Here is a 26,245-nt window from a genome sequence, read left to right on the forward strand (position 1 = left end):
TCTCTGGTCCCAGTGCTTCCACTTCCACCGCATTTTTTCTTGTTTATGACTCACCAGCTTCTCTGGCTAATTGCTGTTTCCTACCTCCTGGATTTGGCATAGTCCTTCAGTGCCTTTAAATGCCTTCCGTCTAAGGCTTTGGGGGACATGGGAGAGGTGTTTCATTTTATCAGCAACAGTTCAGCCAGTTAGAGGTCCCTTAGGGCTATCGTTAGCTCCTCCCCCTTTCATTTTTGTGGGAGATGACCTTTTTCTTTTCAGTACTCTCTCTTTTTTTTTTTTTTTGCTTTTTGGGTCACACCCAGCGATGCACAGGAGTTACTCCTGGCTCTGCACTCAGGAATCACCCCTGTGGTACTCGGGGGACAATATGGGATGCTGGGAATCGAACCTGGGTTGGCCGCGTGCAAGGCAAACACCCTACCCGCTGGGCTACTTAAACTTTTTCTTTTCACTATTTTTTGCCTAAGAAAGGCAACTGTGCAAGCAGTTCCAGGAACACCTATTATGTTTTTGATTTTTAAATTAAATGTTGGTTGTTACACATTCAGAAACATTTTATTTTTGACAAAAATTTCTGAAGCCCCCACATAGAGTATGTGGGACTGTGATTCACAATTTAAGAAATTCTGACCTAGAGCAGTCTTTCCCAAAGTGATGCCTATTCCCTGCCCCCTCCAGGGCTATCACTGCATGATACAGAGGAACTATGGTAGCTGAAGATGCAATTGGAGTTGGGGCCAGGGCACTTTATGTTTTCTTAAGGAAGGTAGTTTGAGTGTGGAAGATGCACTAAGTTTCTTTGTTTTGGAAAAGGGAGCCTTAACCCAAATAAGTTTTGGAACCCCTATGGTCTAGAGCCTAACCTCTTAAACTGTGGGTTGTAACCCCATATGAAATCACATAACTAAATGTGGGGATTGTGAGCTGTCCTTCTCCCCACCCCCAACCCCTGTAATTCTTTAAAAAAAATTTATAAAACTATTTCTAACAGAGAGATCCCAGCGTTTAGTGTTTCAACTTCATCCAAGCCAGTGTCAGCGTCCCTCCACTGATGACCTAAGGTTTCCTTCCTCTCCCCACCTAGCTGCCTTAGCAAACTCATTAGAAGAAAAATTATTGTAGTTAGGGTCATATACTTAACTAGTGTTGACTCGTGGTTTTGATGCCTAGTTACCTCACCTCTAAATCACCGAAATGTCCAAGACTCTTGATCTTTATGTTATTGTCAGTTTGCCTCATTCCTTGGCATTTTCATTTCTATAATCGAGAGCCAGGGGTTTGCCATTATTTTAAACTATCATTTTTCTTAAATTAATTTTTATGTTTTTGTTTGTTGAGGGGGCCACATTCAGCAATGCGCAGAGGTTACTCCTGGTTCTGCACTCAGGAATTAACTCCTGGTGGTGCTGGGGTAACCATATGAAATGCTGGGGATCGAGTCCCCGTTAGCCGTGTATAAGGCAAGTGCCCTACCTGCTGTAATACAGCTCTAGCCACAAAGTTTTATATTCTGTTATCAGTAAACGGTTTGTATCTAGATGTCATGTAAAAATTCACGGGGGAAGAGGAGTCTTGAATAGAAAACGTTTAAAAAACCGTGGCCTAGTATAACATTATCCTTTCTGATGATAGTGTGTGCTGATCACGTGAAACACAGCTAATTCCAACTGAAATGTACAGAATGTATAAAACACATGTCTATTTCAAGATTTATTATGAAATAAAAGATATTAAATTATCTCACTAATTCTTTTATATACTTACTAATTGCACATTGAAATAGTATTGATACATTAAATTCAAATACTGTCCTCCTCGTTGTTAATCGATTTGTTCGAGCAAGCACCAGTAACGTCTCCATTGTGAGACTTGTTTCTGTTTTTGGCATATCCAGTACGTCACGGTAGCTTGCCAGGCTTTGCCATGCTGGCGGAATACTCTCAGTAGCTTGCCAGGCTCTCTGAGAGGGGCAGAGGAATTGAACCCCGGTTGGCCATGTGTAAGGCAAACACCCTACCCGCTATGCTATTGCTCCAGCCCAAATGCAAATACACTGAAATTAATTGTACCTGTTTCTACTTTTTATATAATGGTGATACTTTTAAAATGTAAAAGTACGTATGTAACTGGCTTGTGTAGATGATTTTTGCTTTATTTTTTTTTTAATTTTTTGGGCCACAACTAGCTGTGTTCAGGGCCTACTCCTGGCTCTGTGCTTTGGTGATTCCTGGTGAGGCTTAGGTGTCCATATGCAATGCCAGGAATTGAAAATCCAGTTGGCCACAGGAAAGGTCTTATCATCTGTATTGTTCCTTCGGCTCTAATTTTTGCTTCTTTACTACAAACTGTAAGTGTATTTTTACTGCAGTATGATATACATACTGTAAAATTCATACTGTGAATTCACAGTTCAATGAATTTACAAAGTTATCATCATTACAGTCCAGCTTTAGACTCACCCCTAGAAGATCCCTCATGCCCTATGTAGTCAGTCTCCTTTCTAACTTTTCATTTCAGGCAAATGTAATCTGCTTTCTGTTTTTGCCTTTTCTGGACAGTTAAAATGAATGGGATAATGTGGTCTTTTGTGTCTTTCAGTTAGCATGATCTTTTCAAGATTTATCCATGTAGCATATTGTTAGAAGCTCATTTCTCTTTATGGAGAATTACTATCCCATTGTATGACTATACCACATTTTGTTTTTCCACTTACTAATTGATAATAAAATGAACATATAGATCAGTTTTAACAGCTGCAGAATGTGAAGAAAGGTTTTCTAAATAACTGTAGAAAACACAAGTGACATTGACAAAATGAGGTGGTACACGTTGAGACAAAGGGCCAGAAGCGTAAGTTCTTCTTTTTTTTTTTTTTTTGCTTTTTGGGTACACCCAGTGATGCACAGGGGTTATTCCTGGTTCATGCACTCAGGAATAACTCCTGGCGGTGCTCAGGGGACCATATGGGATTCTGGGAATCGAACCCGGGTCAGGCCGCGTGCATGGCAAACGCCCTACCCGCCCTACCCGCTGTGCTATCACTCCTGTAAGTTCTACTTTTGACTGTGCTCCTTGAGATTTGTGGGACTCTGTTTTCAAATCTGTAAAATACATGGGCTGGTGCTAGATCATTTAGTAAATATTAAAAGGTTGTTATTGCAGTCTTGATTTTCACATTTACAATATTACATACTAATAAAACTCCCTATCTATAAAGACCAACAACCTGAAGGTACATAAATAGGTCCTTTTGCTTTCATAATTCACAGTTTAATAGAGGACAGAAATGACTACACAAGTCTAATAAATGTTACGAAAGACCACCCTTAGTCATTTAAGAAGGGGACCACTGGAAAGGATTTCTATAAATGGCAGACCTTAATGGAAAAGTAAGAATTGGTTATTATGGCCCCTAATTTTGTCACGTGGAGTTGGAGAATGAAGTAGGAGGTTCTCAAAAAAAATGACAGATTCAGATACTTATTTTTTGGAACACATTATTTGTGGTTGGTATTAGGGGCCAGTGCAGTTTCTTACAGGGAAGAAATGCTGATGTTGTCTTTAAGTGGTGATCAATATGAGAACACTTCCTGGAGGTGGGAAATGATACATGACCTAAATAAATGGAGGTATGTGCATGATTAGGCAGATTCAGTATTGTTAGGATGTTAATTCACATTATGCTAGCGGAGGAATTATTGAAGAGTTTAAAACATTTTAGGTTCTTAAAGTGAATTAGCAGTTTTGTTTTCCAGAGAGTAGAAATTATTGGCTTCTTTGCCAGTACTGTACATATTTATTGTCTATTTTATTGTCTAACAACATCATTGACTGTTATTAGATAGCACTGTAGCACTGTACTCCCGTTATTCATCGATTTGCTCGAGTGGGCACCAGTAATGTCTCCATTGTGAGACTTGTTACTTTTTTGCCTATCAAATACTCCACGGGGAGCTTGCCAGGCTCTGCCATGTGGGCAGGATACTCTCAGTAGCTTGCCGGGCTCTCCGAGAGGGCCAGAGGAATTGAACCTGGGTCGGCCGCATGCAAGGCAAACGCCCTACCCGCTGTGCTACAAAAATGGTAAAAAGACTATTTCCTTACTGAAACACTGCTGAATTGGCAGCACAGATATTTTTAAAATAAAATTACGAGAGGGGGCCAGAGCAATAGTACAAAGAAAAAGGCACTTGCTTTGCATGCAGCTAACCCAAGTTCAATCCCCGAGCCACTCCAGGATTGATCCAGTGAAGAGCCAGGATTAAACCCTGAGCACCACTGGGTGTGGCCCCAAAACAAAAGCCAGGTGAGTAGAAAAACAAGATAATACAGTGATAAGCAAAATTCTTGAAACTAAAAGATTTTAACAGAATCTTAAACCTATACTGGAGAACTAGCATGGTTTATACTCTAGAAACTTCTGAAGGTTTGGTAGTTGGTAACACTAGACATTTTGGAAATAAGTGTGAATGAATTAAATATAAGGATAGTTTATGATTGTGTAAGAAGCCATGAAGCCCCCTTCTGTTTGTGGACAACTGTAAATATGACCCTCATTCTAGCAGATAGACTAGAGGGTTTTTTTTTAATTTAACATAGAAACTCTTTGTAATGAGGTTTTCTAGATGCAGTTGCGTGGGGAAGGTTCAGAGAAAATTGGATTCATCATTGTATACATGCTGTGGTTCCCATCCCTCTTTCTCTATTTGGCTCTACAAATGCTAGTGACTAGACCTTTTTCTTTTAGGCAAAGAGTGAGAGCATTTCTAGGAGTGGCTCGGGGATTGTGTCTAGGGACCAGTGATTATTTTCAGAGTGGAAGGTCTGGGAATTGGTGTTCTCTGAGACTTTTCTTTGACTCCTTTGAGGACTCTGAACTTAGATCCAGTTTTATAGACTGTGGAAAATCTCTCAGTTACCTTTCCTTTCTCAGGTTGTTCGTACAAACCAGTGTGCAGGAGAATTTGTCATAACCTTTCCCCGGGCTTACCATAGTGGCTTCAACCAAGGCTACAACTTTGCTGAGGCTGTCAACTTTTGCACTGCAGACTGGGTAAGTTTAGAGTTTGTATGTTAGACTGGCCGGGAAAAGCACCAGGTCCTGGGAAGCTGAGTGTGCTCCAGACTTGACCACATTCAGCTTTGAATCTGTCTACAGTTGCCAGCTGGGCGCCAGTGCATTGAGCACTACCGTCGATTGCGGAGATATTGTGTCTTTTCCCATGAGGAACTCATTTGCAAGATGGCTGCCTGCCCTGAGAAGCTAGACCTGAACCTGGCAGCAGCTGTGCATAAGGAGATGTTCATCATGGTGCAGGAAGAGCGGCGTCTACGAAAAGCCTTGCTGGAAAAGGTGGGTGGTGAGGAAGGTATCTGCATTAGGTACCCTAAATTGCCAGAGGTTGGGAAAGTATAAGTGTTGCCAAGAACTGGAATATGGAGCCTCTAATCTTGGAGTATGGTGAAAAGAGCTGGACACACTGTATTGGAAACCGTGTTCCATTCTTGTTAATTTACTACACTGAGCATATGGTTTATGTTTATGGTTTTAAGGTGTTTGTTAAGTAACTGCCTCATAGGAAGTATTATATTACTCATCATTAAATAAACCAATAAGACAAACCAGCATATAAAACCTCCCAGTGCTGAATAGCTGAAAAACTTGGAAATTTCATGGCCTCACTTTCTCACTTTTTGGGGGGATGGGGGTGTATATGGCACACCTAGTAGTGCTCAGGGCTTACTCCTGGCTCGGCACTCAGGGATCATTCCTAACAGGGCTCAGGGGACCATATGGGATGCTGGGGATCAAACCTGGGTCAGCCATATGCAAGGTAAGCGCCCTACCTACTGTACTATCTCTTTATAAGTGAGAATAATGCCTAACTGGAAGTTGATTGTAAAATTTGAATAATATTGATCACTGTACTTGTAGTATAGGAGCTATTATTATTGGTAATACTAATAAATGACGGAAGAAAAATTGAAATATGAGCTATTTCTTGGGAACTTTTATTTGATTACATTCAGATGGTGCAGTAGCTCAGACTACTAAAATAGTTTTACCAAGTAGTTCTCTTAGAGATTTCTCATATATGTCAGTTGTATGTGTCGATGAGTGAACTACCTGATTGCTTTCTTAAAGCACCATACTACCTAATTAGTGAATTAACTTGGTGTCTTCCTGTGGTTGCAAAGGAATGCTGATTTTGAGCGATTTTTTACTACCTATTTAGTATACTTCTGATAATGGGGCTAAGTTGCAGCTGCAGTAAGTGTAGAAATATGGGAGCTGTCAGTCTGTGCTGTGAGTTTATGAGCCAGCCCTTGGGCTCTCCCTAGCTTTATTTTGCCTCTCTGTTCATGTTGCTGTTAACTGATGTCCCTGGGCTATGCGAGATTACCAGAAGAAATCAGTGCAAGATAGGAAGACTCAATTTTCTCATCTTGACAATCATGTATCTTTAGACTTAAATATCTATAAAATGTGATATGACATCTTTTCTGAGGAGAGGGCTTATTGTTTGTATCCTATTGTCAGAGGATTACATGATCAAAAATATTAAGGGGTTTTATCTAAGCTTAGAACATCTCTGGCTTTTGAGTTAAAATTGACTGCAGTCAAATTCTTGGGTAAATTATTGTACTCTCTCTGAGATTTAGTTTACTCCTTAGTAAAATGGGTATCTGTACGATGGTATCCTTACCTGAAAATAAAAACTGATAATAGTAAATATTTATTGAACTTAATGTTCTTTTGGTCTCCCAAGCAGTACTGAGGAGTGGTCCCAGCCATACTTGACCTGGCTGTGTAGGGCCTGAAGGTTTGATGCTTGGTACTCACCAGAGTCACATGCAGAGTTGCTTGAGCGACCATGCAGTGCTAGGATCAAACTTGGGGCTTCTGTGTACAAGGCTTTTAAACTATTTTCCTCACTCTTGTATGTCTTTTTGGTGATAGCCATTCCACTGGGGATGAGGTGATAACCTCATTGTGACCTTGATTTGGTCAAGTTAAGAACTGGTGTGATAAATCTTGTGCGACCAGACCCTGATGATGATGGTGATGTTAAACATCTCTTCATGTCCATATTGGTCATTTTCTTGTATGTTCAGGTTCCTGGGCCATTTTTTCATTTTCACTTAGATCTTCCGTTACTTTTTTTTGCTTTAGGGTTTATTCTAGTTTACTTATTTTGTTAACCATTTAATAGTTAAGATAATTTGCAGATAATTTGCAGATGCTTTCTCAGATTTGATAGGTTGCTTTTTTCGTTTTGTTCTTTGTTCTTTGTTCTCTAGATACTTTTATTTTTCTGTAGTGTCACTTATTTTTTGCTATTGTTGCTCTTGCTTTTGGTGTCATCCCAAAACACATTGCCAAGACCACTGTTAAAGAGTTTTTTCCCTATGTTTTATTCTAGAAATTTTAATGTTTTAGGTCTTAGGTTTAAGTTTTTAATTCATTTCCAAATTACTCTTTCATAAGCAGTATAAGAAAGGGGTCAATTTTATTCTTCTGTATGTTATCATCTAGTTTTTTTGCCAACATTTGTTGAAAAGATTATCCTTTCCTCTGAGTCCTCTTTAATACCTTATATAGTGTTGGTTGACTATTTGTGAGGGTTTCTTTCTAGACTTGATTTTGTTCCATTGGCCTATGTGTAGTATAGTTTGAAATTAAGATATGTAATGTTCAGCTTTATTCTTCTTTCTCAGGGTATTTTTATGATTCTACTTATTCTGATTTATAAGATACATTTATGAGTCCCTTTATTAGTTGCTTTATCAGTATTAATCCTCATGACAGTCAGATGCAGATGGTACTTTAACTCCATTTTACAAGATCTGGGAACTGAAATTAGTAATTTCGGGGCGGTTGGTGTGTGTGTGTGTGTGTGTGTGTGTGTGTGTGTGTGTGTGTCTGCCTGTGTGCATGCATGCATGCAGTAGCCAGCTCAGAGCTCACTCCTGGCTCTGTACTCCGGGATTACTCTGGGCAGGGCTTGGGATCATATGGGGAGGTGAAGGTTGAACGCCATCCACTGAATATACAGCAGATACTCAGTCTGCTATACTATTGCTCTGGCCTGATGCACAGAGGTTTAAATCGTTTACTCAAGACCAAATAACTATGATGTGTCATTGAGATTTGTAAAGTACAATGCAGCCATATCATGTGCGGTATTAGCTATTAAAGTCAGTATAGAAGACAACAATTGTTCTACTCAAAATGTCCCCTTAAAATCCTAAAATTTGAGTTGAAGAGATCATATAGCCAACCTTGGTTTAATCTTCACTCTTCACCACTATATGATCCCTGAATACCACTGGGTGTGATCCCTGAGCACCACCTATTAGGGCCACCAAGTCTCCCAAGATAATAAGATTGTAAAATTTGTTACAATGTAAAGCATTGATTGTTTTTCAGTTATTCCAGTGTACTGGCTTTCCCTGCATTTTTTTGCAGATTAAGCAGATAAAGTCTCAGCTTAGGTTTGGAAGCCATACTATTGAAATAGAAAATGTATCATTAAATACTGGTTACAAGCATTCAGAGTTGTATTTCTGTAAGTTATATAGGTGGTACAGTATGTCTTCCTGCTAAGCAGCTGTCTTGATGCATAGAATACAGTGGATACTAAATCACTAGAAGTCATTGTTCTTCTCCAGTACTAGACCTTTCACTTGCCATTCCCATATTTTAGTGTCTTTTTTGGTGCCTTGGTCCACCACTTTCCTTACCTTCTCTTAGCCAAACAGCCCATTCAGCTATTTTACCTGATTCTTTCTTCCTTTTGTTCCTTTAGGTTTATGATTCCTCCACTTTAGAGGGGCTGAAGTTTTTATTTTGGGGAACATACCTGGAGGTAGTCAGGGCTTACTCCTGGCTCTGTGCTCAGAGATCATTTCTGGTGGTGCTCGGGACCTTTTATCGTGCCCAGGATTGAACTCAGGATGGTCCCATGCAAGACAAAATACCCTACCTGCTGTACTGTTGCTCTGGCCCCTAGAATATGACGCTTTTTTCTTTTTGTTTGTTTTTGACCCAAACCTGGCAATATTCAAGGATTATACCTGACTCTACACTCAGGAATCACTCCTGGCAGTGGTCATGGGATGCCAGGCATCAAACCCAGGTCAACTGCTTGCAAGGCAAGTGCCTTGCCTGTTGTACTGTTTTTTCCAATACAAGTGTGAAGTTTTTAGAGGCAGTGTATTCATTGGAGTTTGGTTTCCCCACAGCTCTCCATATAGATTTGATTCTCAAGTGGAGTGGGGCTTAATGGTGGCTGAGATTAGGGTTTCTCTGGCCTTGTTCTGGTTCTATATATAGATCTTTACTTACAATAGTGTTACATCTCAATAAACCAAAGTCAAAAATGCAGTTAATTTAACTAATTTATCAAACATAATTGCTTAGTCTACGCTGCCTTAAACAGGATGAGAACACTTAATAGTAGCCTACAATTGGCAGGATAACCTAACAAAGCCATCTTTATAATAGTGTTAAATTTATCTCATAATTTATTAAAATTACATGACATGGTTTACTAAACTGTTGCTCACTGCCACTCCCCAGAACCATACCATAAAATGTTTGCCCAGGAAAAGATCAAAAGTCACAGTGTATGGTCTCTACTCAGTTTATACTGTGTTTGTAAAGTAGCACTGGAAAACTGGGCAATTATGTAAAAAATTGGACAATTATAAGTCAGATTCTTGTAAATTGAGACTGTAATATGCATGTGTTGGTATGCCCCCAGGGTATCACAGAAGCTGAGCGAGAGGCTTTTGAACTGCTTCCTGATGATGAGCGTCAGTGCATCAAGTGTAAGACCACATGCTTCCTATCTGCCTTGGCCTGCTATGACTGTCCAGATGGCCTTGTTTGCCTTTCCCACATCAATGACCTCTGCAAGTGCTCCAGTAGCCGACAGTACCTGCGGTGAGCAGAGGGTTAACCTGGAGGAGTAGGGTCAAGGAGTAAGGTACTAGAGCTGGACTAGATGTGCTCCTGCTTGCCTTCTTTCCCCAGGTATCGGTATACCTTGGATGAACTTCCTGCCATGCTTCATAAGCTGAAGGTTCGGGCCGAATCCTTTGACACCTGGGCCAACAAAGTGCGAGTGGCCCTGGAGGTGGAAGATGGGCGGAAGCGCAGTGAGTGATGGGGGGATGGAGGGACTCCACAGGCAAGTTCTACTCCCTTATCTTACAGACCCTCACCCTCTTCTTTTGTCTTTACTCAATACTGTTTGCTCCTTACTACTCTGTTCTTTCTCCAGGCCTTGAAGAACTGAGGGCACTTGAGTCTGAGGCCCGTGAGAGGAGATTCCCTAACAGTGAGCTGCTACAGCGATTGAAGAACTGCTTGAGTGAGGCAGAAGCTTGTGTGTCCCGGGCTCTAGGACTTGTCAGCGGCCAGGAAGCTGGGTATGGTAGCATGAGGTGTTGGGTAAAAATAGCCTACTGAGAATCCAATGTCTAGGAGAAGTTCTGCAAAGGATGGATTCTTAAGTATCATGGAACAGACTGGACATCAGTAGGAAGTGGATAAGCACTGCTTTGTGAGGTGGCCTTGGGAAGCATTCAGAAGGGAGAGAGACCAGGCAGTTACAATATAGAGGAGACCCTCAGTGCCGTGAAAACAACAAATATTTTATTTCATTGGTACCTAGAGGGAATTCCAAATATGCAGAGAGAGTTTGTGGGCGGGGAGGAAGCTATGTATTAACCTGATAGCTTTAAAGTTCATAGTAGAGGATAGACCAAGAATTCTGTCTTTTCTTGGCCCTGGTTTCTAAATTTCATCTCCTGCACATATCAAGTGGTCCTTCTGATTCTTCTTGTCACAAATAAGGTTCTGTTATTAAGACCTTTCCTCTAATCTGGGTGGTTTTTCCTGGGGGAAACTGTTTATTTTAAGAGGTCAAGTTAGGTTGGAGGAAAGGTATTGGGTCTGAGCAGAGAGCTGTAGGGAGGGTACTGGATATGAACTTGAAACCCCACTTGTGAAATTCCCATAGTCCCCACAGGATAGCTGGTCTACAGATGACCCTGGATGAGCTCCGGGCTTTTTTGGACCAGATGAACAACCTTCCTTGTGCCATGCACCAGATTGGGGATGTCAAGGTGAGAATGGGTGGACTTGAGTGCTTTTGAGGGATCAGGGGAATTGCAGAACTCTGAGCGGCAGGACACTGTTGGCTCCCTTAAAAGCTTCAAGTATTTGAGTGAGACAGGATGCATATTTTGGGGCGGGGATGGAGTGGGAAGAAGATGAGAGATAGGAGGCAAAGGTCTAGTGAGTGTCTTTTAGAAATAGAATTGGAGGAAGGGGATAGCTGGCAAGGGTATGAGTACAGGCTGCAGAGTCAGAGAATGTTTCCCGGTGGAGGTGGAAGAGGAGATGGAAGGAGCAAGTTTTGTGAGCCTGGAAAACTGAGTCACATTCAGTCAGTGAAATGGCATAGAGAGGGGCCGTAGTAACAGTACAGCAGGTTGGGTGTTTGCTTTGCATGTGTCCAACCCGGGTTCAATTCCCAGCATTCCATATGGATGCTGAGCACCGCCAGGCATAATTCCTGACTGCAGAGCCTCTTAGCATAACTGGGTTTGATCCAACCCCCGCCCCATAAAAAGGAAATGGGATGGAGAAGGCAATGGACACTAGTATGAGCATAGGTGTTTGTGAGAAGGGCAAGCACAGCAGAGCAATTTCGGGGTAGAGGGTCTCCTGGTGCTATAGTTTAGACTCCTACAGGGGCATAAATACAACAGATTCCTGGCCCATTCCTATTAAGAATTTCTAAGGATAGGACCCAGGAATCTACACCTTAATAAGTCTCCCAAAGTATTTTTAAGAAGGCGGTGAGTGTTAGGAACCACTGTCCTAAGGCTTGGTGGAAGAGATTCCAGTCATGTTAGGCTCTTTTCCCAAAAGACTAGAGGATCAGAAGGTAGGTGGGGCAAGGGTATCTGTAGTACCTCTTAACTGGTCCCACCTGAGGAATTTGTTCTTCATCCTTTGTCCCTGTAGGGTATCCTGGAACAGGTTGAGGCCTACCAGACTGAGGCCTGTGAGGCCCTTGCCTCACTGCCCTCTAGTCCAGGGCTTCTGCAGTCCCTGTTGGAGAGAGGGCAGCAGCTGGGGGTAGAAGTGCCTGAGGCACAGCAGCTTCAACGTCAGGTGGAACAGGCACGGTGGCTGGATGAGGTAAAGCGCACGCTGGCCCCATCAGCTCAAAGGGGCACCTTGGCTGTCATGAGGGGACTGTTGGTTGCGGGTGCCAGCGTGGCTCCGAGCCCTGCTGTGGATAAGGCCCAGGCTGAGCTGCAGGAGCTGCTGACTATTGCTGAACGTTGGGAGGAAAAGGCCCACCTCTGCCTGGAGGCCAGGTAAGTCCAGCCTCCTGCATTCCCTGTTACACCCTAACCTTCAGAGAGAAGCTAAAAGTGATACTCATGAATGGCTTTGGGCAAGACTTTCCTCTCTTCTTTTGTTCCCTTTCTTTAGAAAAATTTTAACATCATATATGTGTTTTTAATATCATAGAAGCAGAGATTTATGGGGAAGCTATAGATATGTAGGTATATGGAAGACAACTCCATGGGCCAACATGAACACAACAGGAACACAAGTACCAACAAGCCAATAGACATGTTGGTCAAAGGAGACCATGCTACAGGCAAATCTGACAAACTCGGGTACTAGATTAATGCCACAGGTTGCTGGTAGGCACTGCCAGAAGGCTGAACCTTGCACACAAAGCAAAAGTATTGGCATAGGCTGGGTTCAAACCCTAGCATTGCTTGGTCTCCTGAATACCATCAAGTGTGTCCCAAAAGCCAGAAAAGAGAAAAGACTATGTCAGGAGTTGCTTATATACAGTCTGGAACACACGAGGACTGACGACTACCCACAGGCAGAATTTAAGCAAGTAGTTCCAAGTAGCAGCTCTACTTGGGACTAGGGTTCATGCTGATGTATGTGGTAGTAGGCAGACCATCACAAACTGAGCCCTCTTTTTTCCCCTACCTTTAGGCAGAAGCATCCGCCAGCCACGCTCGAGGCCATAATCCATGAGGCAGAAAACATCCCTGTTCACCTGCCCAAAATTCAGGCTCTCAAGGAGGCTCTTGCAAAGGCTCGAGCCTGGATTGCTGATGTTGACGAGATCCAAGTGAGAACCCTGTCATCTCTCAGCCCAGACCTTTATTCTGCAGGGGAAGGTGGCACAAATCATGATTTGTGCTAGGTTGGGTTGATTAGAGTGAGGATGGGAGCATGGCACATGATGAGTGGGCAGCATGTAATTAGCGAGCAGCATGAGAAAACGTGATATTGACCTGAGAAAGGGGAGGAAAGAATATCACAAGCAAGGAGAATAAAAGAGACTACACACACATCAACCTGGTGGGCCTGGGGGTGACTTGCTCCCTGGGAAGCTAAGTCAGTGGACGAAGGATTTGAGGGAGAGAACCAGGTGAGTGTTTCCCTTCAGATGATCTTGGATTGGGGTGTTTTTTTTTCCTTAAGAATATAAGTCCAGGCATCTTTGCAGCTCAGGGCCAGACATAGAGTAAAATCAGTAGGGATAAGCAGGTTGAATTAGACTTTCTCTTGCCTTTTTCCCAGAATGGTGACCACTACCCCTGCTTGGATGACTTGGAGGGCCTGGTGGCTGTGGGTCGAGACCTCCCAGTGGGTTTGGAGGAGCTAAGACAGCTAGAGCTACAAGTGCTAACAGCACACTCCTGGAGGGAGAAAGCTTCTAAAACCTTCCTTAAGAAGAATTCTTGCTATACGCTACTGGAGGTAAGGCCCGGGACCCTGACCTACAACCTCTCCTGGCCCTCGCCTGGCTGTGGTGAGACAGCTTGTATGATACTGTGGGGGTGTGGGCAGTGTGGAAGGGAGGGGAGGGGGTGGGAGGCAGGGAAGCCTGGTCATTCCACCTCTGTCTGCCTGCCTCAGGTGCTCTGCCCGTGTGCAGATGCTGGCTCAGACAGCACCAAGCGCAGCCGGTTGATGGAGAAGGAGCTGGGGTTGTACAAATCTGACACAGAGCTGCTGGGGCTGTCTGCGCAGGACCTCAGGGACCCAGGCTCTGTGGTAAGGAGCTTGGGCCCAGATAGGGAGAAGAGCCAGGCGATGATAAGTGTCTGAGCCGGGTGACCATGGGCAGACCACTGAGTTTTTGAGTCTTTAAACTAAGTTCCCTGAGTCTTAGTTCTGGTTTGGGAGAGGGGTGTTAGTGGTACCAGACAGGGAAGGGTGGGGATGCTGACTTATTCTTCCCCTGTTCCTGGGCATGGCAGATCGTGGCCTTCAAGGAGGGGGAACAGAAGGAGAAGGAGGGTATCCTGCAGCTGCGCCGCACCAACTCTGCCAAGCCCAGTCCATTGGCATCGTCGACCACAACTTCCCCTGCAACTTCCATTTGTGTGTGTGGTCAGGTGCCAGCTGGGGTGGGAGCACTACAGTGTGACTTGTGTCAGGACTGGTTCCATGGGCGATGTGTGTCTGTCCCTCGCCTCCTCAGCTCCCCAAGGCCCAGTTCCACTTCATCCCCACTATTGGCTTGGTGGGAGTGGGACACCAAATTCTTGTGTCCACTGTGCATGCGCTCACGGCGCCCGCGTTTGGAGACCATTCTAGCACTGCTAGTAGCCCTGCAGAGACTGCCTGTGCGGCTGCCTGAAGGTGAAGCCTTACAGTGCCTCACGGAGAGGGCCATTAATTGGCAAGGCCGTGCCAGGCAGGTTCTAGCCTCTGAGAATGTGACTGCTCTCTTGGGACGGCTGACTGAGCTTCGGCAACAGCTGCAGGCTGAATCCAAGTCTGAGGAGCCCACTACCTGCCTGCCTGCCCCTGCCTCTGACTCTCTCAGAGAAGGTATTGGCAAAGACAGGCCTAAGGTGAGCTGTCTAGCCCCGTTCTTATTCTCACATTCCTATATCCTGGTCCCCTTCCCTGTTTAGGCTTCAGTCCTGCCCTTGCTTTTTTGTTTTGTTTTGATTTGTGTTTTTATTTTTTAAAACTTTTTTATTGAATTACTGTGAGATAGACCATTACAAAGCTGTTCATGATTGGACTTCAGTCATACAGTATTCCAACACCCAACTCCACCAGTATACATTTCCCAGCACCAGTGTCCCCAGGTTCCCTCCCATCCCCTGCCTGCCTCTGTGGCAGGCACTTTGCTTCTCTCTCTCTCTCTCTCTCTCTCTCTCTCTCTCTCTCTCTCCCTCCCTCCTCCCTCCCTCTTTCTCTCCCTCTCCCTCCCACCCACCCCTTTTGGACTGTCCTTTTTGATATTCAGAATACTTTGACCTAGCATCCCTCCTCCATTCTGCATCCTGTCCAGATCCTTAGACTGCTCCTGCCAGCAGCCTGTGCTTGCCCCAGGAAGTGGAGGATCCTAAGTTTGGCATTGAGGGGATTAATGGGGCCTAGCTTTTCAGTTACTACTCCTCATTCTTTCCTTATGTAGCAGGTCCAGGGGGTGCTGGAGAATGGAGACAGTGTGACCAGTCCTGAGAAGGTAGCCCCGGGGGAGGGCTCAGGTAAGAGAGGTAGGTCTAGGTGTAGGTAAGCTGTTAACTGGATAGCACCAAAGTTGTCTTTGGTTTGTCTTAGTGGTGGGAATATAGAAGCATCCTCTAATCATCTCTCTGCACACCATCACTACCCACCCTACTTGTACCCCTCCCCCCATCAGACTTGGAGCTGCTTTCTTCAATGTTACCACAATTGACTGGCCCTGTGTTGGAGCTCCCTGAGGCAACCCGGGCTCCACTGGAGGAGCTCATGTTGGAGGGGGACCTGCTAGAGGTGACCCTGGATGAGAACCACAGCATCTGGCAGCTATTACAAGCTGGACAGTCTCCAGACCTGGAACGGATTCGCACACTTCTGGAGGTGAGAGTGGTCATGGGTTGGGCCAGGAGGTCAGACCACGCAGGCAGGGAGCCCAGGTCTAACCACTGGCCATACCTCTTTCTGCCTATCTATGATCACAGCTGGAGAAGGCAGAGCGCCATGGGAGCCGGACCCGGGCCCGGGCCCTGGAGAGGCGACGGCGGCGGAAGGTGGATCGGGGTGGGGAGGGCGATGACCCAACCCGAGAGGAGCTAGAGCCAAAGAGGGTACGGAGCTCAGGGCCAGATGTTGAGGAGGCCCAGGAAGAGGAGGAGCTAGAGGAGGAAACTGGGGGTGAGGCTCCGCCCCCTTCCCTCCCCACCACTGACAGCCCTGGCACGCAGGAGAACCAGAATAAGAACAGCTTGGAGCCAGCACTGGGGGCCAATTCAGATCCTTTGGCCCCTTTTCCCACTCTGACTCCCCGGCTGCATGTGTCCTGCCCACAGCAGCCACCTCAGCAACAGTTGTGACAGTAGCTGAGCCTAGCACAGACCCTTTCAGAGAGCCCGCTGGCCTCAAGGATCCTCTTTCTGACCATCAAGCCTGCTTCTTGGGAGGTGGGCAAGTGGGAGGGGGTGGTCACACCCCCAGCCCAACCCTGAGTCCCTTGACTTTTATATTCTGACTCCAAGGTATTGTTCAGACCTCAGCTCCTGGGGGCCGGCCCCTGGAGTTCCCCTTCCTGGTAGCCTCTAACCAGCATTCCCAGACACCTGAGGCAGATAGATGGATGGGCAGGTGGGCAGAGGGGGTTGGCTGGGGCTAGGCCAGCACCATTCCAGAGACAAGGCCAGTGCTTATGTATACTGGGGGAATCTCCTCTCCCTTCTCTCCCCAGTTCTGGCCCTGGCCAGGCCATGCTACACTAACCTCACCTCCTCCTCTCACTCTTTCTCCTCCCTCCCCTCTTTACCACCTTCTCCCTTTTTCTTCTTCCCTTAATCAGTCTACCCAGGAGGAGGAAATTTCACATAGCTGTGCTTACAGTTTTTTATTTTAAAACTTTTGGTTGGGGAGCTAACAACTCCCAATGATCTGAAGAAAGCTTTTGGTGCTTGTCCTCACAGCCACTTCAACTTTTCCTGTCCTACCCTGTATCCTTTCCTCCTCCTGGGTTCATGTTGTAATAAAAGAAGATTGTTGGTGTGTAATTAATTTGTTCAAAAAAGAAAAAGCAAAAGAAGAAACTTGGTTCCAATTGAAACCTATTTTAATTTTATTATATTATTTTTCCTCTTCTTAGAAATAAAACCCTTAGCAACATTTTTTGGAAACCTGTTTCTGAAGTGTATTTCTCTTCAAAGGGGGAGAATAGTGCCTCCAAGTTCCAAAACCAAGTTCCGAAACCAAGTTCTGCCAGTTCTCCTTAACCCAGCCTCCCTGGGTCTGCCCCCAACTCCAGCCCCCACATAGGCCCTACCCACCTAACCTGCAACATCCTCCTCAATTTGATGCCCTCCAGTCTCCTCAAGCCCCTAGAAGGATATTTCCTTTTTACTTTTATTGAAGTGTAACTTATACACCTTAAAATTTTACCTATTTTAATGTATAAATCCAGTGATACAGACAGTTGTCTCTAAAGTGCAGATCTCATCGAATGTCACTGTTTCAAGCTGTCCATGATGCTCTATTACCCTTAAGATATATTGTATAATCTCATTCATTTTGGAGTGCTTTCCTGTCTTACCTAGATGTCACATCCAGGGACCTTTTTCCTGATTTTCTTCCACCCTAAAGGGTTCTTTTCTGTACCTATGAATGGGGCCTAAAGTTCAGGTGTGTTGGCATTTGCAACTCCTGAGTTTATTTTTTAAAAATTCTTTGGAGGTTGTGGGCATAGGGAGATAGCTCAAATGGCAGAGCACATGCTAGCACGTACAAAACCCTGAGTTCAATTCTTGTTACGCATGGCAGCCCCTTCCTAGTCCCATTCATAGCACCAACAAGTGTGATGTCCTTATTTTTTAAAAAAAAAAAGCTTTATTGCAGTATAATGTATGTATCTTATAGTTTGCCTAAAAAGTTATACTCCTTAGATATCACCTCCCTTCCCCAGTCCCCCAGCCTATGATCATCATTAATTTATATGGATTTACCTATTTGGACATTTTATATAAATGAAATCATAGAATATGCAATACTTTGTGACTGTGTTCTTTCACTTACCATAATGGTTTCAAGCTGAGTTCACTTTTAATGGTATTATGTTAGACATATTTCTTCACCTGAACCCCAATGTCTTTCATATGAGCATTTTAGACTAAATTAGGTGCCAGTACCTGAGTTTGTTTACATGTTTTTGTGGGGGTGGAGGTATGTGTTTTAATCTTGGAAGACTTTGCATCAGTTCATAAAAGGCACCTTGTCCCTCCAAAAGCTAAGAACTATTCTTTGTGGTCCTTGATATTTTGTATTTCAAGTTTACCCATATGAAGCAGATATGGATACATAGGCAGAGGGAGAGTGTTGAAGCCCTAAGGCAGCTACCAGCTTCCATCTTGTTTGGCTTTGAAGAAATTGTCTTTCATTTCAAGGAGTTCCTTAAAGGCTGAAGAGCACAGCAGACTGCTACAGTCTACCCTCTTTTAAATGCTCTTTGGGTCCACTTTCTAAGCTTTTTAGTTACTAGGAAGCTAGTGGTTGTGTGAGAAAACCCACCTCTTCTGGCAGGTTTGGTAGGAATATCTGGTTCAGCTCTGCCTCTTTTAGTTTTCTACTCAGGAGGCATCAGGCTATATAAGAAGAGGCAGAGATCAGTGAACAACTCTGTCTTGCAGCATTTTCACCCCAGTTCCAGGAGAAATGCTGGCCTTTTGTCTACCCAACTATATGGTACAATCTCAAAAGACTGAAAGCTGCAAGGAAGGGGCTTAATCCCAATACCTCACTATTAGTCTCCAGCCCCAAAGCAATCAGCCATCAGAAGTGTGAGAGAAATAAGTGGTAACCTATGATCTGTACAACTAACTTCTAGGCTTGAAAATTGTTAGGTCTAGGATACAGGACCCAGCCCTCAACAATTTTCAGATAGCCTTTCCCATTGTTATTGATACCACCCTGCCCCATCATGGTGAACATTTGTGCTATGAGCCCATGGAGAGGCTCTTGTCCCCATCTGAATATACCCAGATCAAATTTGACCTTCAGAGTTTGCTCTGGTTGCTGACTGTGTCCGGTTTTCCTAAGCACTCCCTGGAAAGGGGAAGTAAATGGTTTAGAGGAAACCCGAATAAATGGGAAATGGGGGGAAAGAGGATCTGGAAGCTGAGATAGCTTTCTTATTTGTCATTTTCTGTTGTAGAGATGCCATCTTAAAACTGTATCCTTCCAGAGTTTTTCATATCCCTTAGAATGACGCTTGAATACAAGGAAATGGAAGAAAACATTTCTAGGAACTTTTCCCTAACACCTTCCCTCAGGCCCAAGTGGCCCATACCTTCTTCCCTGCTACCTCTACTGGACTCAGATTAATGAATCTCTCTTTTCTGCCCGCAAACTCTCCATACTGGGATTTCCTAGGGAAGAAAGGGCTTGAACTTGAGTCCTCTGTCTACATTCTGAGCTCAGGAGAGAGGAACAGCAGTTAAGAATCCTATTGCATATCAACTCTTTTCCTTTTTTATGGCATAAAGTTCACTGTAAGGGTGCTATTTCATGGGAGTAGGTCTGAGGTTCATGATTGTTGGGCCCTTAAGTGGAAGCACCGACCACGCTTCCCAAAAGTTTTGAAATTGTGATGGGATAAGAGGGATTGTGAGGCAGAGACAGGTAGGTCCCCTTCACTTGAGCATCTATTCCAGAAAAGGGTAGAGATTGGCCCCAATGAAACCGCTCCTGGATACTGAGTTACATATGGGAATTAACAAGTCCCTTTCAGATATGTAGGGAACCCTTGAAGAAGAAGCCTAGCCCATGCATATCAGCCTGAAAGAGCTGGGTTTCCCAAGTCTCTGAGTATAAGGCCTGTGCTGCCTGACAGAAGTAATCCAAAGTAATCAGCCTGCCCTAAGGGGTTCAATGTTACTCTCTGCTATTGGTAGGTAGGAACTCAACATCACTAGGGCCAAATTGGCCTTAGTAGATAAAACCTCCCTGTTGAGCTTACACATAACCTACATGTTTGCCTATTATTTGTTCTGTATTGCTCTAACAAATTACTTCAGAAACCCAATAGTTTAAGACAAGGACATTTATTTCATAATTCCTGTAAGCAAACAATCTGCACAGCTTAGACTGGGTTTCTATTTCAGGATCTATTACAGCCAATACTCCAGTCATCCCTTGGAAAGGGGAAGACTGAAGAAGGATCCACCTTCAAATCTATTCGTGGAAGCATTCATTTCCTTTCAGGTTTTTGAACTGGGAAGGAGCTCAGCTCTTCATAGGCTGTTGATAGGATACTTCCCTCAAGTTTCTTTCTTTTTTCTTTTTCTTTTTATTGAATCACCGTGAGAGACACCGTTAGAAAGCTTTTCATGGTCAGGTTTCAGCCATAGAGTGTTTTAACACATTCTCCACCAGTTTACATTTCCTACCACCAACGTCCCCAATTTTCCTCCCCCCAGCCTGTCTCTGTGGCAGGCATTTTCCTTTCCTTTTTCCTTCTCTCCTGTCTCTTTCTTTTCTCTTCCCTCCCCCCTTTTTGGGCATTATGGTTTGCAATACAGATACTGAGATTATCATATTTCTTCCTTTACCAATACTTTCAGCATGCAGTTCTTATCCAGAGTGATCATTTCCAACTATCTTTGTCATATCTTCTCTGTCCCACCTGCCTTCTCCCCCAGCACTCAAGGCAGGATTCTAATTATGGACCTGTCCTCCTTGCCCTTGTTTCTACTATCCTTGGATACTAGTCTCATATTATGTTTTTTATATCCCACAAATGAGTCCAATAATTCTGTATCCTTCTGACTCATTTTGCTCAGCATAATACTCTCTGTATCCATCCATTTATAAGTGATTTCATAACTTGATTTTTCCTAATAGCTGCATAGTATTCCATTATGTACCATAGTTTAACCAGTCATCTGTTCTCGGGCACGCCGGTTGTTTCTAGATTCTGGCTATTGTAAATAGTGCTGCAGTGAACATAGAAGTGTAAACTGAGATATCTCACACCACAGAGACTGGCACATGTCGAACAAGAGCATATAATGCTGGTGTGGATGCGGGGAGTAAGGGACTTTTCATTGTTGGTGGGAATGCCAACTGATTTGACCTTTTTGGAAAACAATACAGGCATTCCTAAAAAACTTAGAAATTGAGCTTCCATATGACCCAGCAATACTACTTTGGGAATAGTCCCTCAGTTTCTTTGTCGTGTACATTTACATAGGGCAGCTCACAACATGACCTCTTAACAAAGTAGTCAAATGAGATGAGAGGTTGTGAAGACAGGAGAAATTCATGTGTGCAAAGTGGAAGTCAATCTTAGAACCCAATCTCTTAAGTGATACTCCATCATATTTGCAATATTGTAATTGTCACTGGGTCCAGGTCATATTCAAGGGGAGGAGAATCACAGAAGCACAAATACCAAGAGGTGGAGATCACTGGGGACCATCTTGACAATTATAGTATCCCCTACCCTCCAGTGATTGACATCTCTTCTACATGCAAGATACAGTCACCCCTTCCCAAGGTCTGAAAGTCTTGTTCCAGTACAATATCACCTCATTCCAATCTCAAACCAAGTCCAAACTCCTCAGGTGTATGCATATGGCTCCTTAAATAAAGTTTGCCCCACCTGTAGATCTGTGACAAGTTTTCTTTCCATAACACCCTAACATACAGTGTTGGAACAAGCACAGTATGACTGCTACAAACATTCCAGTTCAAAGGAGCCTATAGCATTTTGGAAATCCATCAGAGCAAATGGAAGTTCCATGATTAAGTTTTCAAGACCTGGGAATATTCCATGGTCCTGAGCTCTGCAATCTGGGGTTTTGGTTCTACCCTCTCTGTACTCCATTATCAGAAAGATCTCAGGGTTTGCAGCTGAATAATTTTTTTAGTGAAGTTACAGTTTTTATTTGGAGGTTTTGAAGGGAAGGAGGGAGAGAAAGAGTGTAGAGTGTAGGGAGTAACTCAAAAGGGAGCCCGGGCTTCTCCAAGAAAACATGAAAGTACACATTTCAAGAGGGGAGATGGAGGCGACACGTGCTCAGGCAGCAAATGTGCCTGCAGCTGAATAATTTTTCAAGTTCCATTCCTGCCACTAAAAGTTTGCTGGTCCAGGGGCTTTTCCTGAGACGTTGGGGAGGGAGAAAGCGCAGATAAGGCAGTATTTAGGGCTTAATCCTGCCTATGCAGTCACTGTCACTCCTAGTGGGCTCTGGGGACCATATGGAGTGCCAGAGATCAAACTTGAGTGGGTTGCTTGCAATACAAATATCCTACCCACTGTCCTAGTGCTCTATCCCCAAGGAGGCTTTTCATTTTGTAGTGCCTGTAATCAGCTGCCACTGGCAAATGATACAATAGAAGGGCTTTATTTCTCTGCTATAGGTAAGTTGAGCACTCAGCAGGGAGTATTGTCAGATTGGTCTTCGTGAAGGTCCATCTTGTGGACCCTGTACATGAATTCCATGCTTGCCATGATAGCTGTTTTGTTCAGGATTTCATTGGAAAGGAATCTTGAGACCAGAGACTAAGAATATGGCTCAGCCTGTCATCTGTAAAGCCCTGGATTAAGTTCCCGGTACCATTCCCCTCTTGGTCTCACCTCTCACCCTCCAGTCCCTTCCCTTCCCGCCCTCCACAAAAAAATTGGCAGGAAGAGAGTGATATCCACAGAATCATGGATTGAGTCATCTTGTCTGATTGAGAGAGCACTTCAGAGTGGTTCAGAGCCCTGTGATACCCAAAAATGTATGTGGTATGTGAATATCCTCACACTATTCCAAGAAAGACATCCATGTGCCTCTTTCCTGGACCTCCTTATCAACCTTCTTTGATAGATCGTAGACTATCTAGCATTAATCATTAATTCACTCATGAATCCGTGAAACTCTGTACCAACTGGAGGGAGGTGCCCACCAGTGCTCAAGGCTTACTCTTAGCTCTGTGCTAAGGGATCACACGTGATAGACTCTGGAGACCATATGGGATACCAGGGTCAATTGTGCAAGGCAAGCATCTTACCTGCTGCACTGTGTCTCTGGTCCTAAATCTTTGACCATCTATGCAACCAGGCAACCCTCCTACAGTAAGAATTTTCCTTAAGCGAACGCTGAATTTTAAGCTAGTCACTTTCAGCTAGTACAAAACCATCTGTAAAGCAACTGTAACTAGTGTCTCTTAGTTACTTCATCATAGGGAATGCCCCATGATGCCTTAGGTGTGAGTGAGAAAGGGATGAGCGCATCCATTGGGAGTATAATTCACCTGATCAAATAGCTTGTTTTCTAGACCCATTATATAAACCTATTTGTTGATAGGTGCTGCTGCATGTAGGCAACCTCATGGTGGGTCAGGTAACACATAACTTCCTATGGGCAACTCAGCTTGCACAGATCACATGGTGTCCTATACACAATCATTTGAAAATTTTCTGCTCTTTTTTTTCTATTCCTGGGACTCCTGATAACACAATGTGGATACTTTTAATTTTATCTTCCATTTCTTTAAAATTTAAAATCTTTTTAATCTTTTTTTCAGTTGATTTCAAGAAAGTACTTACTCTGATATTTCCATTCATTAATTTTTTTCCCTTCAGCTGCAGTCCTACCTTTGACGCCCTCAATACCATGTGTGCCCCAATAATGTAAAAAGGAAGTAGGCAAGTTACAGGATAGTATTTGGGATCCCCTGGCCCAATGTGAAGACTCAGGCCAACATTTCAAGTATATGTTTCCTCTGGTGAACACAGTGAATGCAGCAGGAATCAACATGAATTCAGAACAAGTATCCAGCCTATTTCAAAAGGTCTGTATATTTTCTTGTCCCCAGGGCACACACTTGCTGTGATTCTTATGGGAAACACAAGGAGTGAGGGTTCATATTTGTAAGAAGTATAGCAAGGTTCTTGACAAGGTTCTTCCCTTTATCCCTAGAGCTAGAGAGAGAATAAGATAAAGAATAAGCAAAAGATAAGGCAATTACCTTCCACAGGGGATGACCCTGATTTAATCCCCAGCACCACCTGTGTTCACGCTTGATCACAGAGCCAGGAATAATTCCTGAGCACCACCAGGTACGCTCCAATCCACCCCCCTTAAAAAAAAAGAGGGGCTCTCTGATTCATGAACTGAATTAGAGATTGAGACTACATTTTGGTAGTTTGCTAGAATGGGATTATGTTGTTAAATCAAGTAAGCCCTTATTAGTCTGTTTGTGTATTTTGGCTTTAAGGAAACTGTCTAGGTGTCCACCATTGTAGATCATTGTGGGTAAAAACTTTCTGATCTATGAGTATCTATGGCTCTTCTTGTTCATTGTAGGACTCAGACATAACATACTCTAGAGTTGATTTATCATCCGCTTTGAAATCAGGGACCAGTTAATGAGCTCTCACCATGCCCCTGACATACAGAATAAAAACCTCCGCCTAACTTTTTTTATTATTTGATTTTATTTAAATTTGTTTTACTAGGGGCTAGAGCGATAGCACAGTGGGTAGGGCATTTGCCTTGCATGCGGCCCACCCGAGTTCGATTCCCAGCATCCCATATGGTCCCCTGAGCACCGCCAGGAGTATTTCCTGAGTGCATGAGCCAGGAGTAACCCCTGTGCATCACCGGGTGTGACCCAAAAAGAAAAAAAAAATTAAAAAAAATTTTTTCCACTAGATCACAGTGTGATACACAGTTACAAAGTTGTTCATGGTTGGGTTTCAGTCATATTCAGTTATGATTTTTAAGAATATGCATATAAGGCAGAGGTAAATTTTGGAATAAAAAATATCTGGAAGACACAGCAGCCAAGAAACCTGACTGGCAGGCTACACAACACCCGGAGAATTCTCCGGGCCCCATACCAAGCCGATATCACTGGGAGGTCCCAGATGGGGTAGGTGCTATCTCCCTGCCTTCTCCAGATGGAATCCCGGCAACCATGAGCTACGAGCATGGCTCCAGTATGTGGGCACCAGGACTATTCTTCCGAACAGCATGGGGACGCTGGGCCAGGCAGCTCCGCCCCAGCTCCCAGTCAGCCCCTGATCCCGGAAGTCATGCCCTCAACCCGCCCCCAGCGCCATCTTGCCACATACAGCAGCCAAGAAACCTGGCCAGCAGGCTCCACAACACCCAGAGAATTCTCCAGGCCCCATACCTATCAATATTACTGGGAGGTCCCAGTTGGGGTAGGTCCCCACCTTCTCCAGATGGAATTCCAGCAACCATGAGCTTCTACGAGCATGGCTCCAGTATGTGGGGACCAGGACTATTACAAATCATGACCTTTCCCGATATGCAAAGTGAGCAATGGAAAGTAAATGATCTAGGATCTGTCCCTGGAAGGCAGGCTTGAATGGTGGTGGGAAAATTTGAGCTAAATATAATGCTCAACTGAAATGGATCTGGACTGTGCATTAAACTGCTCTGCTATCCCACCCTGGGACGGGAAGGTGTTTGTCCCTCCACCTGTCCCCCCCTTGTGGCGGCAGCATGGTGGCCTCCATCTTTTAGAGCCTAATGGACAGCCAGGTATGAGACTGCATTGATGAGGCACGCAGGGCCTCGTGGGATAGGGAGTGGAACCGGCTCTGCTCCCCGCCCTGACAAGGCCCCAGGTTGCCACCCACAAATGCCTCCTCTGGCTCCTGAACAACCATGATCCCAGAGGCACACAAACCAATCTCAGGACCCAGAGGCTTTTGGCAGTAATCCCGCTAGACTTATTACTAAAATATCAGAAATCCAAAATCATGTGCCCGCAATAGCGGCCACGCTACATCATATGCTCTTCATAATCAGCAATAGAAAACAAATTATCTAATAATGTCTTTTTGGCAGGTCTGAATGTTGGGGAAATTTCAAAATGACAATGTTGGGTCTTTTGTCGTAATATTGAATGTGATCAACGTAGGAAGAGAGAGAGAGAGAGTAAAGTGAATATCTGCCACACAGGCAGGGGAAGGGGTGGGAGGAGGGGTATAACTGGGGTTCTTGGTGGAAAATGTGCACTGGTGAAGGGACGGGTGTTTGATCATTGTATGACCGACCGAGACTTAAAGTGAAAGGCTTTGTGACAGTTCTCACGGAGATTCAATAAATAAAATTTTTTTTAAAATCTGTGATTTCAGACAATAAAAAGTTACTTCTTGTTTCTGTGATATTCCAAAACTGTATCACTGTATCATTGTCA

At 44.1% G+C, this 26,245-nt stretch overlaps 1 protein-coding gene across 5 annotated transcripts in view; it reads left to right on the plus strand.

Moving 5' to 3' along the window:
* KDM5C (lysine demethylase 5C) overlaps positions 1 to 17,197 on the plus strand; it is a 34,134-nt gene extending 16,937 nt beyond the window's left edge. For 4 of the 5 annotated variants that reach the window (XM_056130005.1, XM_056130006.1, XM_056130008.1 and 1 more), the window contains exons 13-26: positions 4,937 to 5,056; positions 5,162 to 5,356; positions 9,771 to 9,952; positions 10,043 to 10,167; positions 10,293 to 10,440; positions 11,034 to 11,139; positions 12,047 to 12,405; positions 13,052 to 13,190; positions 13,646 to 13,825; positions 13,985 to 14,122; positions 14,329 to 14,928; positions 15,507 to 15,576; positions 15,732 to 15,931; positions 16,033 to 17,197. In XM_056130005.1, the coding sequence (XP_055985980.1) occupies positions 4,937 to 5,056; positions 5,162 to 5,356; positions 9,771 to 9,952; positions 10,043 to 10,167; positions 10,293 to 10,440; positions 11,034 to 11,139; positions 12,047 to 12,405; positions 13,052 to 13,190; positions 13,646 to 13,825; positions 13,985 to 14,122; positions 14,329 to 14,928; positions 15,507 to 15,576; positions 15,732 to 15,931; positions 16,033 to 16,404 (2,934 nt within the window). In that variant the 3' untranslated portion in view covers positions 16,405 to 17,197. The remainder of the gene's footprint in view (positions 1 to 4,936; positions 5,057 to 5,161; positions 5,357 to 9,770; positions 9,953 to 10,042; positions 10,168 to 10,292; positions 10,441 to 11,033; positions 11,140 to 12,046; positions 12,406 to 13,051; positions 13,191 to 13,645; positions 13,826 to 13,984; positions 14,123 to 14,328; positions 14,929 to 15,506; positions 15,577 to 15,731; positions 15,932 to 16,032) is intronic. The other variant, XM_056130009.1, reaches the window with a different exon arrangement.
* The last annotated feature ends 9,048 nt before the right edge of the window (positions 17,198 to 26,245 follow it).

The sequence above is a fragment of the Sorex fumeus genome, unplaced genomic scaffold (assembly GCF_029834395.1).
Source record: "Sorex fumeus unplaced genomic scaffold, SorFum_2.1 ptg000073l, whole genome shotgun sequence".
Taxonomy (NCBI): domain Eukaryota; kingdom Metazoa; phylum Chordata; class Mammalia; order Eulipotyphla; family Soricidae; genus Sorex; species Sorex fumeus.